Raw genomic sequence first — 15,167 nt, forward strand, 5'->3', positions numbered from 1 at the left:
GAAAAAAGGAGGGAAGAAGATAATACGATATTGCCTTCCATCACAGTGCGTTGTGGTGGATGTTTATGTTAATGTAGTTGTGTGTCTTATTGCTTTTTTGGAATGACCGTATGGCAAATCAAATTCCTTGTATGTTTTTACATACTTGGCTAATAAATTAATTACAATACAATACAAATTACAGAATTGCTGGAGCTGGACACAAGATATTTGTGGGCAGTTCCAATATCAGTGTAATGTCACTTCTTCATTGCAAACAATGAAACAAAAGTGTTTGAAGGTGAACACTGCATTAAAAAGACTATCTAAAAGAGAAAACAGAGAATTTTTACAACTCAAAATAATTTAAACTGCACCTTTGCTGTTCAAATGACAAAAAATAAAGAGACAATAATCAGTGGCTTTAATTCTTAACTGAAATTTCTACATTAGAGTTGTTTGATGAGATAAAATCCTTCATATATTTAGCAGTTAAAATGTATAGGTTGTGTGAAAGGGCATGCATCCAACCCTGATCTTCTGACAGGATTACTACTAATTGCTGCATGTGTCATTTTAAAACAAATCTCATCTTTGATAGCAAGATTTGTTGAACATGGTAAATCTTTACACTTAAAATTCAACATTGAAGTGGCAAGTGCCCACAAAGTTGACATGCTGCTGAAATGTATAGTCACGTCGTAGCAAGTACAGTAAATTAGCACTTAGCAATATTAAAAGAGGACTATCTTCTCATCTACTTTCTGGGTAACAAAATACATTATAAAATACTGACAATATAAAAATGGTATTAACTCGAAAAAATGGCCACAATCTTATCAGAAGAATAATTAAGAGTGGTTTTGTACTGTTGCTATGGCATATCTAATATAAACAGGAAATAGAAAACTACAGATACCACACTGGTAACCATGAGTATATATCAACCTACATTAATACACTTCTGTCTGGTTGTGGGCAATAGGTTGAAGTGGGGAGAGGAAAGAAAGAAGAAACGTGACCTATGATTTGAACGCTTACATGTTAAACTTAACAGTACTCCAGTAAAAAAAAGCCAGATCAATAGCATTTTCAAATGTTAGTTTGCAAACACTGTTTCATACCTCAGGTGTTGTCTTAATCAACATTGGCAGTGGTAGTTGTATCTTTTGTCAGAAATTTAAAGTCAAGTAAGAGCACCAATATATTACACAACGAGTTTCACCAATATATTTCACAATAGCAACTTGATTAAAAAAATCCACATTGATATTCATTCTGAATGTTGCTGGAAAACTGTTTGTTTTTTTCAAAATATAACATATTTTATGGAAGTTATCCATAAAGAGGGTAAGTTGTTCTTTTGCTGTGCTATCAAAAGTTAGTGGGATCACCAAATCTTTGGATGACACAAAGATCATTGACCATGATCATGTTAACATTTTAACTACAATGCTTTAAAACTAACATTTATAACTGAGGGCAACTCTGCCAATGCAGAGAGAAACCATATGGAAGACAATTAGATATTTGAACCAAACCAGGCGACTTTGTTTTTAAAAATCTGCATTTTCTTCCTTCAGATGCAAGTTGAGCTCACAGGTAAAAGCTTTATAAAGAAGCATTAGTTTGGCACATATTTTTCCAACTTATAGATCAGATCCACAGCAGCATCAATATTAGGTACTATATAGTCTGGATCACTTAATTCAGCATCAAACCTAAAGTCCCTGTGGCCATGAAATACAGGTCCTGTAATCAATTCCTTGTGACCTTGCATGTCATCCTTACAGGGATTGTACACTCCTGTGCAAACCAGCACAGACTTACAGGACGTAGCAGAACCCTGCATCAGTTCACTCGTCAATACATTAAGATCTTCATCCTGCGAAAGTGTGGCTGTTTGTTTTCCTGCAACAACTTTAGCTTGTACCAGGGAGCCTTTAGCAGAAGATTCTTCCTCAAGGTAGCGGTTGTATAGGTTAGCACCATAAATGTCAGTCATTAAATTATCCCTAAAATGAAATAAAATTGACTTTAAGCGCACAGCCTCTGTGCCGTCTGCATGTATGAGGTGCATTAGACGTTACCGGGGTAAGCTAGAATTTTTTCCGTTCAGTTTCACCTCCAGAATCTTCCTCAAAATCCTATATCTTTTAAACTTTAGCTCCTGTGCTAACCCCAATTCCACTTTAATACAAGAAAACATGCATTTATATTTTTCACCAAAGTCAAGTCTATCTATTTGTGAAACCTGTGATCATACATAATCATCTTTCTGATTATCTTTCTTATTATCTTCCCTGACATTTTTCACCCTCCTATTTTACTCTTCTCCCTATCTCCTAACGAGGGCTTGCCACAGTGTCATTTGGACACTCCTGCTGAAATGTCCATTCATAACCTTGCATGGTAACAACAACAGACTGAGAAATGACTAGCCACCTTGCCTTACAAAAGGCACATCTTACACATCCAACATGCTGAAGACAGGTAAAGCTTATCCCACCCATCAAGATGGGAACTTTGTAAAACCAAACCACTTGCTGTAATGATGATTTAGCCTAAACAAATTCAAGATCTGACATTAGGGGCTTGGCATTGATAACATGTTTTGCTAATACACGAGTCTTCAAACATTGAGGCAAAAGGCAAGTGGTTCCTGGCCTTTTTTAATTGTTTCCACTAGTTCACACAAAGGGTGTTGGGTGTATGGAACGAGCTGCAGGAAGAGGTAGTTGGGGCAGGTATCATTGCAATGTTTAACAGACATTTAGACAGGTACATGGATAGGACAAGTTTGAAGGGATATGGACCAAACGCAGGTAGGTGGCCCTAGTGTAGCTGGGACATGTTGGCCGGTGTGGGCAAGTTAGGCCGAAGGGCCTGTTTCCATACTGTATCACTCTATGCCTAGTTCAGACATAGTAAAATACACCTTCATACAAATGACTGGTTATACAAGAGGTCTGTGCTTTTACTGGGATTTGGTTGTCCCTAGCGATCCTGAGAATTGGGAGGGGCAGATGGCCGCAAGTATATTTTAATTTACTTATATATATTTTTGCGAACGTTCTAACTAAACAACCAACACACTCTTAAAGACTCGTCAACTTCCTGTAATCCTTCACCCAAATCCCAAACCAAAATTAAGGTTGTGTGCTCCCAAGTTTGAAATCACTGAACTAGACTGTTGCTCCCACAAGTAATCAAAAGTGTACTTTAAATTAAAATCACTCAGTAAATGGTGTTTTTGGTCTCTGGAAACGGCATGTTTTTTTAATCTAATTGCAGCCACTTACCCAATCGCGTAAAGTGTGTGAATAGGCTTCTGCCATCCTCTTCCAGCAGCTTGAGCCCTTATTAGACACTCTGCATAATGGTAGGTTAATTCACTTGGTTTGCCTAATACCAGCTCATATTTCAGTTCTTTGCCTGTGATCTTCTTGTAAATCTCTTCAAGACACAACACAAATATTCCATGGCCAAACCTGTTGAGTCAAAAGGGAAAGTTTAAAAAAACAAATGTCACACTGCTGAAAATCACTTTTTTAAAAGTTTAATTTAGAGATACAGCGTGGAAATAGGCTCACCGAGTCCACGCCGACCAGCGATCCACGCATTCTAGCACTATCCTACACGCCAGGGACAATTTACAATTTTTACCGGCTGCCAATTAGTCTACAAACCGGTATGTCTTTTGAGTGTGGGAAGAAACCGGAGCTCCCGGAGAAAACCAACACAGGTCACGGGGAGAAGGTACAAACTCCGTACAGACAGCACCCGTAGTCAGGATCGAACCCGGGTCTCTGCGACTGTAAGGCAGCAACTCTACCGCTGCCAAATATTGATAGGATTTGTAAATTTACTTTCTATCTCAATTGGCATTTGCCAGACGTGATTGCATTGTTTAAACTCTGGAAACAGGAAAGAACAGCTCAATCGTACCTTGGTGATTTCCCCTCTGCCACCCACATCAAGTCTGTGTTACAAGCCACCACAGGAATATGAGAGGAAAGCAATTGTTGAGGATTCCTTTCCGGGTTTCCACCAGTCAAGAGGACATCAATGATCAGCTGAAGATGTGTTTCCCATTGGACAGGCTCACAAAGCAGGATAATAGCTAAAGATAAAATTGAAGAAAGGAAGAAGAGATAAATTAAAGCATTTGCTGCCTTGAGCCAAATTTTGATAATATGTACTGTTCAATTCAACACAAATAGGTGCTTTCCACCAATGTAAACTTAGGTTCATAATCTCTCTCACACATGTAAAAGACTGCAGCATATTAAAACATATGAAAATGCTGTTGATAATATAAAGATATTTACATTATGACATTATGAAGAAGGGTTTCGGCCCGAAACGTCGCCTATTTCCTTCGCTCCATAGATGCTGCTGCACCCGCTGAGTTCCTCCAGCAATTTTGTGTACCTACATTATGACATTGTCCATTTCACTGAGGCACTCTTATGACAGTGATGTTTCTACTCCATCTTGTGGGATTCAATACAAATACTGACATATACACAGAGTCCATATACAAGGAACTGTGTGAAACCAGGGGTGTTACAAAAGAAAGCAATTTTAAGTAGAAATATTAAGTAGAAACTACTGAAGAAATTAATTGGTGTAAAAAGATGAAAAATCCCTGGTGATTGCAGAGATTGTGGTAATCTGGGCGATTTTGGAAGATTCTCAGTGGGCTATAGTGTAGATACATAATACCACAATTCCAAGTGAGAAAGTAGGGAACAACTTTGCAATTATGTAAATCAGGTGCCAAAACCCCAACTAACTAAACGGTGCAGGAAACACGACATTCACAAGAGCCGAACACACTCTGGTGCCAGAATGAACTCTGATCCCAGATTTAGACTGTAACTTCATAGCAGTATCATATGCAGTAAAACATATTGTACCATTGCTGCAGTCAGAACTTCCAACCAACACATCAGCGCAAACTCTTTACAAAAATAAACATTTTCAGTTACCTTCAATGTTCGGAAGTTTTATGGGTACGGATGGCTGAAAATAAAGAATTCTCACGTCAATAGATTATTTTATTGCCACTTGAATATATAATATACCATTTGTACTATTTATGCTGTAAAGACTTCCTAAGTTCATAAGTGATAGGAGCAGAATTAGGCCAATTGGCCCATCAAGTCTACTCTGCTGTTCAATCATGGCTAATCTGTCTTTCCCTCTCAACCCCATTCTCCTGCCTTCTCCCCATAACCCCTGACATAAGCAAGATTTAATGAAAGAGAAACAGTTAACAATCCAGGGGGAAAAGACACTTCAGTGAGTTCTGACGATAGGTCCATAACCTCAAACATTAACTCAGTTCCTCCTCCTTCCACCTGATGTTGCTTGACCTTCACAATGTTTCCAGCATTTTCTGTTTTTATTTTAGATTTCTAGTATCTGCAGATATTTTTTTGAACTTCATAGTCTTGTTTTGAAATTCTTTAATTCAAAATTCCATTTATTCAAATTTAAACAGTACCATTCTACAAACATAATTTCATTAAAATTATTCAATTGTTATCTCTGGTATACTCATAAGCCATAAGTCAGAAGGAATAGAAGTAGAATTAGGCCATTCGGTCTATCAAGTCTACTCCGCAATTCAATCATGGCTGATCTATCTCTCCCTCCTAACGCAATTCTCCTGCCTTCTCCCCATAACCTCTGACACCTGTACCAACGTTTGGCATTTTCAAGGTTTAGTGTGGAAGTTGTTTGATATTGATTTTCTAGGATGCAGAGAAATACTGGAGGTACTGGAGGTACTGAAGGTCCACTGCAAAATAATGTCCTGGAAGGTTGACAAGGTGAATTTAGTTTAGTTTAGTTCAGAGATACAGCGCGGAAACAGGCCCTTTCGGCCCAACGGGACTGGGCCGACCAGCGATCCCCGCACATTAACACTATCCTACACCCACTAGGGACACTTTTTTTTTACATTTACCAGGCCAATTAACCTACAAACCTGTATGTCTTTGGAGTGTGGGAGGAAACCGAAGATCTCGGAGAAAACACACGGGGAGAACGTACAAACTCCGTACAGACAGCACCCGTAGTCCGGATCGAACCCGGTTCTCCGGTGCTGCATTCGCTGGAAGGCAGCAACTCTACCACTGCGCCACCGTGCCGACCAAAATGTGCCGTGAATGTTTTGAAGGCATGACTTAATTGCAGTCACATAACTATGACTATGTGGTGTTACAAACTGAGTAGAGCTATTTGACATTTCGGAAGAACAGAAGGAATGGAAAAGGAGGTGGAGTAGTGCTATTAATACGTCATGACATCAGCGGAGTAGTTAGAAGGATCTTGACTCAGCAGATCATGGTATGGAATTACCACCGTGTTGAGCAGACTGAATCAACATTCGTGGGTAGAGAAGGGAGGGGAGAAAATATTGGTGAGAGTCACTTATGAACTTCTAAAATAGAGGTTCGAATGCAGGGCACATAAAAAGGAGGACATTGGGGTTAAATGTAACAGGGTTAACACAGTAATCGTGAGGGACTTTAATCAACATGTATACTCAGCAAGACAAATTAGTAGTAATGATTCTTGACTGTATCCAAGGTTATTTTCTTGATGAGTATGTTGCGGCACCACCTAGGCTGCAGGATATTTTAATAATAATAATAATAATAAATTTTATTTATGGGCGCCTTTCAAGAGTCTCAAGGACACCTTACAAAAATTTAGCAGGTAGAGGAAAAACATGTAAGGGGAATGAAATAAATAGTAGAGACATGACTAGTACACAAAGTAAAGACAGAATTCAATTCAAAACACAATATGAGGCAATTAATGCACAAATGAAAAGGGAGGGGGACGTGGGGCTAAGGATAGGCAGAGGTGAAGAGATGGGTCTTGAGGCGGGACTGGAAGATGGTGAGGGACACGGAATTGCGGATCAGTTGGGGGAGGGAGTTCCAGAGCCTGGGAGCTGCCCTGGAGAAGGCTCTGTCCCCAAAACTGCGGAGGTTGGACATGGATGGAGAGGAGACCGGCTGATGTGGATCTGAGGGACCGTGAGGGTTGGTAGGGTAGGTTAGATCTAGTACCGTGCGATGGGAATAGTTCATTGATAAGCTGGTTAAAAATGGGGCCTAGGAAAGAGTGACCCATGGTTTTGCATTAAGTTTAAGTTTGCATTTGAGGTTTAAAGTGATGAATCAAAATATAAGCAAATTAAGAAGATATGAGGTGCAGGTTGGCTGGGGTGGATGGGAAACTGCATTAAACGTATATGACAATGGACAGGAAATTTAACATTTTAAGATAAATTTTACAAGATTTGAACAAACATACTTTGCTTTCGAAACAAGTGCACCCACATGAAAAAAAAATGCAAGGATTACAGGAGAAATTCCTGCACAAAACGACTGGCATGGGCGTGGTGAGCTAAGAACCGGTTTCAGCTCCAGAAAGATTGCCAGAAAAAGGAGCAATGTGTAGGAAGGAACTGCAGATGCTGGTTGAAACTGAAGATAGACACAAAATGCTGGAGTAACATAGAAACATAGAAACATAGAAAATAGGTGCAGGAGTAGGCCATTCGGCCCTTCGAGCCTGCATCGCCATTCAATATGATCATGGCTGATCATCCAACTCAGTATCCTGTACCTGCCTTCTCTCCATACCCCCTGATCCCTTTAGCCACAAGGGCCACATCTAACTCCCTCTTAAATATAGCCAATGAACTGGCCTCAACTACCTTCTGCGGGAGAGAATTCCACAGATTCACCACTCTCTGTGTGAAAAAAGTTTTCCTCATCTCGGTCCTAAAAGATTTCCCCTTTATCCTTAAACTGTGACCCCTTGTTCTGGACTTCCCCAACATCGGGAACAATCTTCCTGCATCTAGCCTGTCCAACCCCTTAAGAATTTTGTACGTTTCTATAAGATCCCCCCTCAATCTTCTAAATTCTAGCGAGTACAAACCGAGTCTATCCAGTCTTTCTTCATATGAAAGTCCTGACATCCCAGGAATCAGTCTGGTGAACCTTCTCTGTACTCCCTCTATGGCAAGAATGTCTTTCCTCAGATTAGGAGACCAAAACTGTACGCAATACTCCAGGTGTGGTCTCACCAAGACCCTGTACAACTGCAGTAGAACCTCCCTGCTCCTATACTCAAATCCTTTTGCTATGAATGCTAACATACCATTCGCCTTCTTCACTGCCTGCTGCACCTGCATGCCTACTTTTAATGACTGGTGTACCATGACACCCAGGTCTCGTTGCATCTCCCCCTTTCCTAATCGGCCACCATTCAGATAATAATCTACTTTCCTGTTTTTGCCACCAAAGTGGATAACCTCAAATTTTTATTTTGTTTTTTTTCGTTTTGTCTAGTTAGTTTTTGTTTTTTAGGTTGTGTTTATGTGGGGGGGGGGGGGGAAGGGGGGGGGGGGTTGAAACGGGGCTTGCTGTCTCTCTCTTCGGGGGTATACGACTTTTTTTATCGTATCCCCCTTCTTTGCCTCCGTCTGCGCTGAGGCCTGATGGCGGAGCTGGCGACCTCGAGACTCCGGAGGCAGAGCCAGTCAGGACTTGCACTGGGCTCGCTCCCGTGAGGGCGGCCTAGCTCGGGGCTGGAACGGCGCTCCCGTCGGAGTGGCCCAGCCGGAGGGAGGAACGGCGCTCCCGTCGGAGTGGCCCAGCCCGAGGGTGGAACGGCGCTCCCGTCGGAGTGGCCCAGCCCGAGGTGGAACGGCGCTCCCGTCGGAGTGGCCCAGCCCGAGGTGGAACGGCGCTCCCGTCGGAGTGGCCCAGCCCGAGGGAGGAACGGCACTCACGTGAGGGCGATCCGGCTCGGGGCTGGAACGATGGCTGGGACGGCGTTCTGGCGGCTATGACCCGAGTCCGGGGTTGAGCCGCGGGCTAGCGGCTGCGTCCGTTGGACTGGAGGGCGGCAGCTTCGACCACCCCGAACCGCGGAGTTTGAGCCGGCCCGTTGCGGGGTTCGGTGAGCCGCGGGACTGTTTGTACCATCGCCCGGTGGGGTATCGCCTCAGCGCAGAGGGAGAAGAGGAGGGAAGAGACTGCAGCTCTAAGATTTTTGCCTCCACCACAGTGAGGAGGTGTTTGGAGGACTCACTGTGGTGGATGTTAATTTGTGTTTATTGTTGTTATTATTGTATGATGTATGTATGACTGCAGGCACGAAATTTCGTTCAGACCGTAAGGTCTGAATGACAATAAAGGCATTCAATTCAATTCAATTCAATTTATCCACATTATACTGCATCTGCCATGCATTTGCCCACTCACCCAGCCTATCCAAGTCACCTTGCAGCCTCCTCAGGGTAACTCAGCGGGACAGGCAGCGTCACCCATTCCTTCTCTCCAGAGATGCTGCCTGACCCGCTGAGTTACTCCAGCACTTTGTGTCTATCTTCAGAAAAGGGAGTAACATTGAAAACTGAGCATGTTTTAAAATTTCACAAAGGGATGCCAAGAAAACAATGAGGGGAAAGTAGAAAAAGTGAATAGACTATTGTATCATAAGAGAAGAGTCTGATTAGCCTAGACATCACTTTAGATTTTAGAAGAATGAGAGGTGACATGACTGAAATGTGTAAAATTCTTAGCTGTCCTAATGCAGTGGATGTAGGAGGATGCTTCAAGATTCAAGATTCAATTTAATTGTCACATGTACCAGCTATGGTGCAGTGAAAATTGAGTGACCATACAGCCATACTAAGTAAAAAGCAAAAAATGCACGCAGCACATGAAATAAAGTTTAATATAAACATCCACCACAGTGGAATCCACCTTCCTCACTGTGATGGAAGGCAATAAAGTTCAGTCATCTTCCTCCTTTGTTCACCCGTGGTCGGGACCTTTGAACGGGGCCGTTGCCGATGGTCTGCTGTTCAAGCCCTCTCGTTGGGATGATCGAAACTCCGGCGTCGAGACGGATCGAAACACGTGGAGCTCCCGAGTCGACCGCTTCTTACTGGAGACCATGGGCTTCACGGTGTTAAAGTCCACAGGCCCCGCGGTCGGAGCTCCAACACTGGCGAACCTCGGCAAAAGATGCCAAGCTCCACGATGGCAAGTCAGCACCGTACCCGCGGCTTGAAGCTCCGGGCCGGTCTCCAGGATAGGCCTCACAACTCCACATTGTAGGCCGCAAAGGGGGAGGGCGGAGATGCGACACGGAGAAAAATCGCCTCTCCGTCGAGGTAAGTGACTGAAAAAGGTTTCCCCCGATTCCGCACCCCCCCCCCACAGAAAACATACCAAGAGACATTAAAACAAACATTCAAGACATACTTAAAATAATAAAAACAGAGAAGGGACATGACAGACTGCTGGCGAGGCGGCCATTACGGGCAGCCATCCGGTGGTGAAGCAGTCTGGAACAATGAATAGCAGTATCCAAACAAGGAGTAGGTCATTCAGGACAGTAAATCAGGAGAAATACCTTCACCTGCTGAAATTTTAAAATGTTCCACTCCAGAAGGCCTCTGCTGGAGGTATTAGAGAGCATCTGAAACAACATCCGACCCCGAGACTTACACTTCTCAATCGAGGAAAATAACACATGTAGCAGGACACGGGACGTTAATAAATGTTCGCGCAATCAGTAATGATACGTGAGCAGGACAAGTTGTTGTTTAAAAAAAAGTTAAAGTTCCCTAGGCTGGTCCTGTAGACAAAATTATGAGCGCATAGATAGGGTAGACAGTCAGAATCTTTATCCCAGGGTGGAAATATCCAACACTCGAGGCCACAGCGTATACGGCGGGAGGGGTAAAGTTTAATGGAGATGTACGGGGTAGGATTTATACACATTGCCAGGGGTGGTGCGGAGGCAGATACAATAGTGGTGTTTAAGAGGCTTTTACATCGGCAAGTGGAAATGCAGGGAACAGAGGGAGCGGATATGGATCATGTACAGGCAGATGAGTTCAGTTCAGCTAGGCATCATGTTCAGCACAACCATTGTGGGCCAAAGGGCCCATTGCCTGAGCTGTATTGTCTTATGTAAACTAGGCTACTACAAATTACAATACCTTTACACCTTTTAACTCTGTGTCTTATGCAAGACAGAAATAAATTATTGAAACAATGTTATTAAGGTAGGTCAGAGCTCCATTTACAAGGCACAGTCATGTGCTGGACACAGTTACTAAAGATGAACAATTTTAGAGTCATACAGCACGGAAACAGGCCCTTCAGCCCAGCTTGCCCTTTCTGACCAAGGTTAACCATAGTCCCACCTGCCCATATCCCTCTTAACCATGTACCTGTCCAATGTCTTTTAAATGTTGTTATACTTTCTGCCTCAACTACCTCCTCTGGCAGCTCGTTCCATACACCCACCACCCGTTGTGTGAAAAGGTTGTTCCTCAGATTCCTGTTAAATCTTTCCCCTCTCACCGTAAACCTGTATCCTCAGGTTCTTGATTCCCCTATTCTGGGTAAAAGACTCCGCGCGTCTACCCTCTTTATTCCCCTCCTGATCTCATACACCTTTATATGATCACCTCTCATCCTCCTACACTCCAAGGAATACAACCCTAGCCTGTCCAACCTCTTCCTGCAGCTCGGACCCTCACGTCCTGGCAGCGCCCTCATAAATCGTCTCTGCACGCTTTCCAGTCTGAGGAAAGGTCTCAACCCGAAACGTCACCCATTCCTTCTCTCTGGAGATGCTGCCTGTCCCGCTGAGTTACTCCAGCATTTTGTGTCTATTTCCAGTTTTGCAACAGATTTTTCCTTGAGCAGGATGACCAAAACTGAACACAAACTCCAGTCTTGTACAAATTCCAGTCTTGTACATCTATAAAATAACATCTCAATTTCCACACTCAAAACCCTGACTGATGAAGGCCAATGTGCTGAAAGCCTTTTTGACCACTGTCACCTGTGACGCCACTGTACATGCACTCCTAAATCCATCTGCTCGACAACACTCCCCAGAGCCCTGCCAGTTACAGCGAAAGTCCTGCCTTGGTAAAACTTTCCAAAATGTAGCTCCTCACATTTTATCTGCATTAAACTTACTTATGCATTCTTCGGCCCACTTGCCCAAGTGATCAAGATCTTGCTGTAGCCTTTGATAAACCATCTTCGCTATCTACAATACCACCCACTTTAGTCTCACCTGCATTCATTTTCTTCAACTAAAACATCATTAAACAGTGCACCCAAGTTTCTTGCCTTGGGCTATATTTCCTTCTAATTTTAATCTCTTAAACTTCTCCATTGATTGCTTATGAAAAGTCTCTAAGCCTTTCTATATTCAATGACTCTTCTCAGGTGCCAGGAAATTATTTATTTCCTTTTACAAACTTCTTTTGTAAAGTTATTGCAGGAATTGTTACTGTATAAACTTTTACATGCCCGAGTCACCTGTTCAATTAAGTGTGTCCCAGTTATCAAAGCCCTTTGCCATATTCAAAACTTATCAAATTTCCAGTAATCTTCATAAATCAAAATTCTCCAACATTTAGATACTGATGCACTCATTCAATGGATATCTCAGTGTGACAGCACTGGCCTCCCTCTGACAGTGACCTTTCTATATGAGTTATGGCAGGGTCCTAGAGCAATGCCGGGGTGGGAGATTGCAACCTTCACATGGTCCACCCTGTTTCGACTAATGCAATCAACCCGACGTGCACAAACACTATCAAACAGAACAAGTTGACTACAACTTTAGGCTGTGCACGCCATACGCAAGAAGAAGAAGAGCAATGCTAGCAACTGCCACACCAGTGTCACTTTTCCCTGCGCAAGGAAAAATATCATTTGCATTTAATAAGGTTGCACTTGAACAATGCTATGTTCAGAATTGAAGATAAAAACAAAGGAAAATGAAAAACAAAAATCCCAACATCTATTGGCATAGGGTGTACATTGATACTGGTATCTTTCCTCATTTGCAGGTTTTACCATCCCAGCATTGCATCACAGTGTTGCTGCAGTCAGTCCACTGCATCCGTTCCCTTCACGATTGCACCGTGGTCCTGGCGACCCATGAGAAACCTTTGCCAGAAAGGGGCAGCCTCAGACTGCTATGCAGCAGAGGCGAGTGAAGGGCTGCAAGGTACTGCTTGAGAAACCATGCTGGGACTATGAGCTGTTGCCCCCGCAAACGCACTTGCAGGGAATCCTAATTATTATAATTTAGTTTAGTTTAGAGATACAGCGCGGAAACAGGCCCTTCGGCCCATCAAGTCCGCACCGACCAGCGATCCCCGCACATTAAAGATCTTGGAGAAAATCCAAGCAGTCACGGGGAGAACATACAAACTCCATACTGAGAGCACCCGTAATGGGGATCGAACCCGGGTCTCTGACGCTGAAAGCGCTGTAAAGCAGCAACTCTACCGTTGTGCCACTGTGTCACCCTAATATGTTGGATTCTTAGATCATTCCATTATTCCATTATCCTTTGAAGGCATTGCAACACTCGACTGTAATTACGAAATCCCAACATTGCTCTGACATGCACCAATCTGCTCTGTGATTAAAAAAAACCTTTCAAACTGAAATGTTGTTTAGCACATTATGATTTTACAAGTGCCTAATTATAAGCCATCTGGTTCACTATATAAATACTCCAGAAAGAAGTGTGGTTATTATAAATGCACAATGTGGAATTAACAAGACTTCTTATTAATGTTATACATTTTTATGATACGCAGGTTAAAGTGCAAATAATAAAAAGTTACAAAATGGAAGAACTAAACTTCAATGCAACAGAGGGCTGCTGAACTTTCACACAGAGCCATCAGTCAACAAGTAGTTTAACAGCCACAAAAACATGAAATTGTTAACTACTGACACATGTACGAATTATATAATTCTGTTTTATGTACCAATACATAATTAGCCCTGCTAGAATTATTTTCTTTTGTTCCAAGTTTGGCAAATTGGAGTAATTCCATGCAGTAAGAGGAATAGGTTTTGACTGAATAGGGAATCCTGAGGAACTAGGCAAAACATTTAATTTTACACCTTTGAAGTTAACGGCATCCATTCGTAGTTGAAACTGAAGCATTTATGTAAAGCCAACACTCACCATCAGTTCTGGCCTCCGATCATGATCCATCATATCCAGCAGGGGAAATGCCTCACGCAGCATTTCTATGGTAACAATACGAGTGAACCCAATACTGGTCTAGAGGTTAAGAATCATTCATTTGGTCAAAACAAAACGCAAATGGCTAAGAACGACGTTTCCCAGAAAATGCCTGCATTGAATTGTAGGAAGAAGCAGGAGATTTAACCTAAATGGCATTTGAACACAAAGTTTACCAAATGACACATATTATGTTTTTATTATGTTTATGCAGTGTGATGAGACACAACAGTAGAGGGGTAGGTAGAGGGGCAAGGTGAATATAGTCTAGTGAGGGAGCACAAAGGATGAACAATAATAGGGATTACAAACTGAAGAGTTCCATTATGCCTCAGTAACTGCTCAGGAACTCTTGCGTTCCTCCTATTCTGGCCTCTCCCACACTTCCATTTTAATGGCCCCAATCTTGCTGGCTGAGCTTCAAGCTTGCTAGGCCCTAGACACTGTAATCCTAACTTTCTCTACTTTGCTCTCTAATTTTTTTTAATCCTTCCCTTCAGTTTAAGTAAAGCATTTTGGCTCAGTGTCATAAATGGTTTAATAAAAAAACCTCCAAACCATCTTAGAATCTAAGAGCAGACTCACTTTTTACATCTTCAAGGCAAAATGGTGTTCATACTTATTGATAGCTAAAGTCAAAGGGATTAACAAATGGCAACATTTATAGTTGTTATATAAAAATAATTTCCTCAGTCAGAAAATGAACAGATTATGTGGGATGGAAGGAAGTGATCAGGGAGGAGGGATGAATGAATAGGGTCAGTTTCCTCCCCTCTCACCAGCTGCCGCTTCTTTCTGTCACCCATTGCTTAGTCCACTCGGCCTCTCCCCCTCCCTCCCCCCAACGCTGCCTCCTCCTTTCTTCCCCGGAGTTGCCAACATACTCCACCTTGGGAGATGTTGGCGACTGTGGGGGAGAAGGAGGAGGTGGTGGCGGGGAAGCGGACAAAGTGACGGGTGAGAGAGGAGGGAGCCCCACCGTGACCTGTTGGAAGCGGCGGCCTGAAGAAACTACCGCGGCAATGGCTACAACGTGAGCCGCAACAGTAGTCGCGTCA

At 42.8% G+C, this 15,167-nt stretch overlaps 1 protein-coding gene across 1 annotated transcript in view; it reads right to left on the reverse strand.

The window, feature by feature from the left end:
- Nucleotides 1–380: 380 nt before the first annotated feature.
- Nucleotides 381–15,167, reverse strand: part of hdhd5 (haloacid dehalogenase like hydrolase domain containing 5) — a 58,049-nt gene continuing 43,262 nt past the window's right edge. Inside the window, exons 4-8 of the mRNA XM_033037224.1 lie at nt 14,050–14,143; nt 4,974–5,007; nt 3,928–4,102; nt 3,282–3,470; nt 381–1,994 (exon numbers count right to left, since the gene is read on the reverse strand). Coding sequence (XP_032893115.1) covers nt 1,604–1,994; nt 3,282–3,470; nt 3,928–4,102; nt 4,974–5,007; nt 14,050–14,143 — 883 coding nt within the window. The 3' untranslated portion in view covers nt 381–1,603. The remainder of the gene's footprint in view (nt 1,995–3,281; nt 3,471–3,927; nt 4,103–4,973; nt 5,008–14,049; nt 14,144–15,167) is intronic.

Source organism: Amblyraja radiata, chromosome 18 (assembly GCF_010909765.2).
Source record: "Amblyraja radiata isolate CabotCenter1 chromosome 18, sAmbRad1.1.pri, whole genome shotgun sequence".
Lineage (NCBI taxonomy): Eukaryota > Metazoa > Chordata > Chondrichthyes > Rajiformes > Rajidae > Amblyraja > Amblyraja radiata.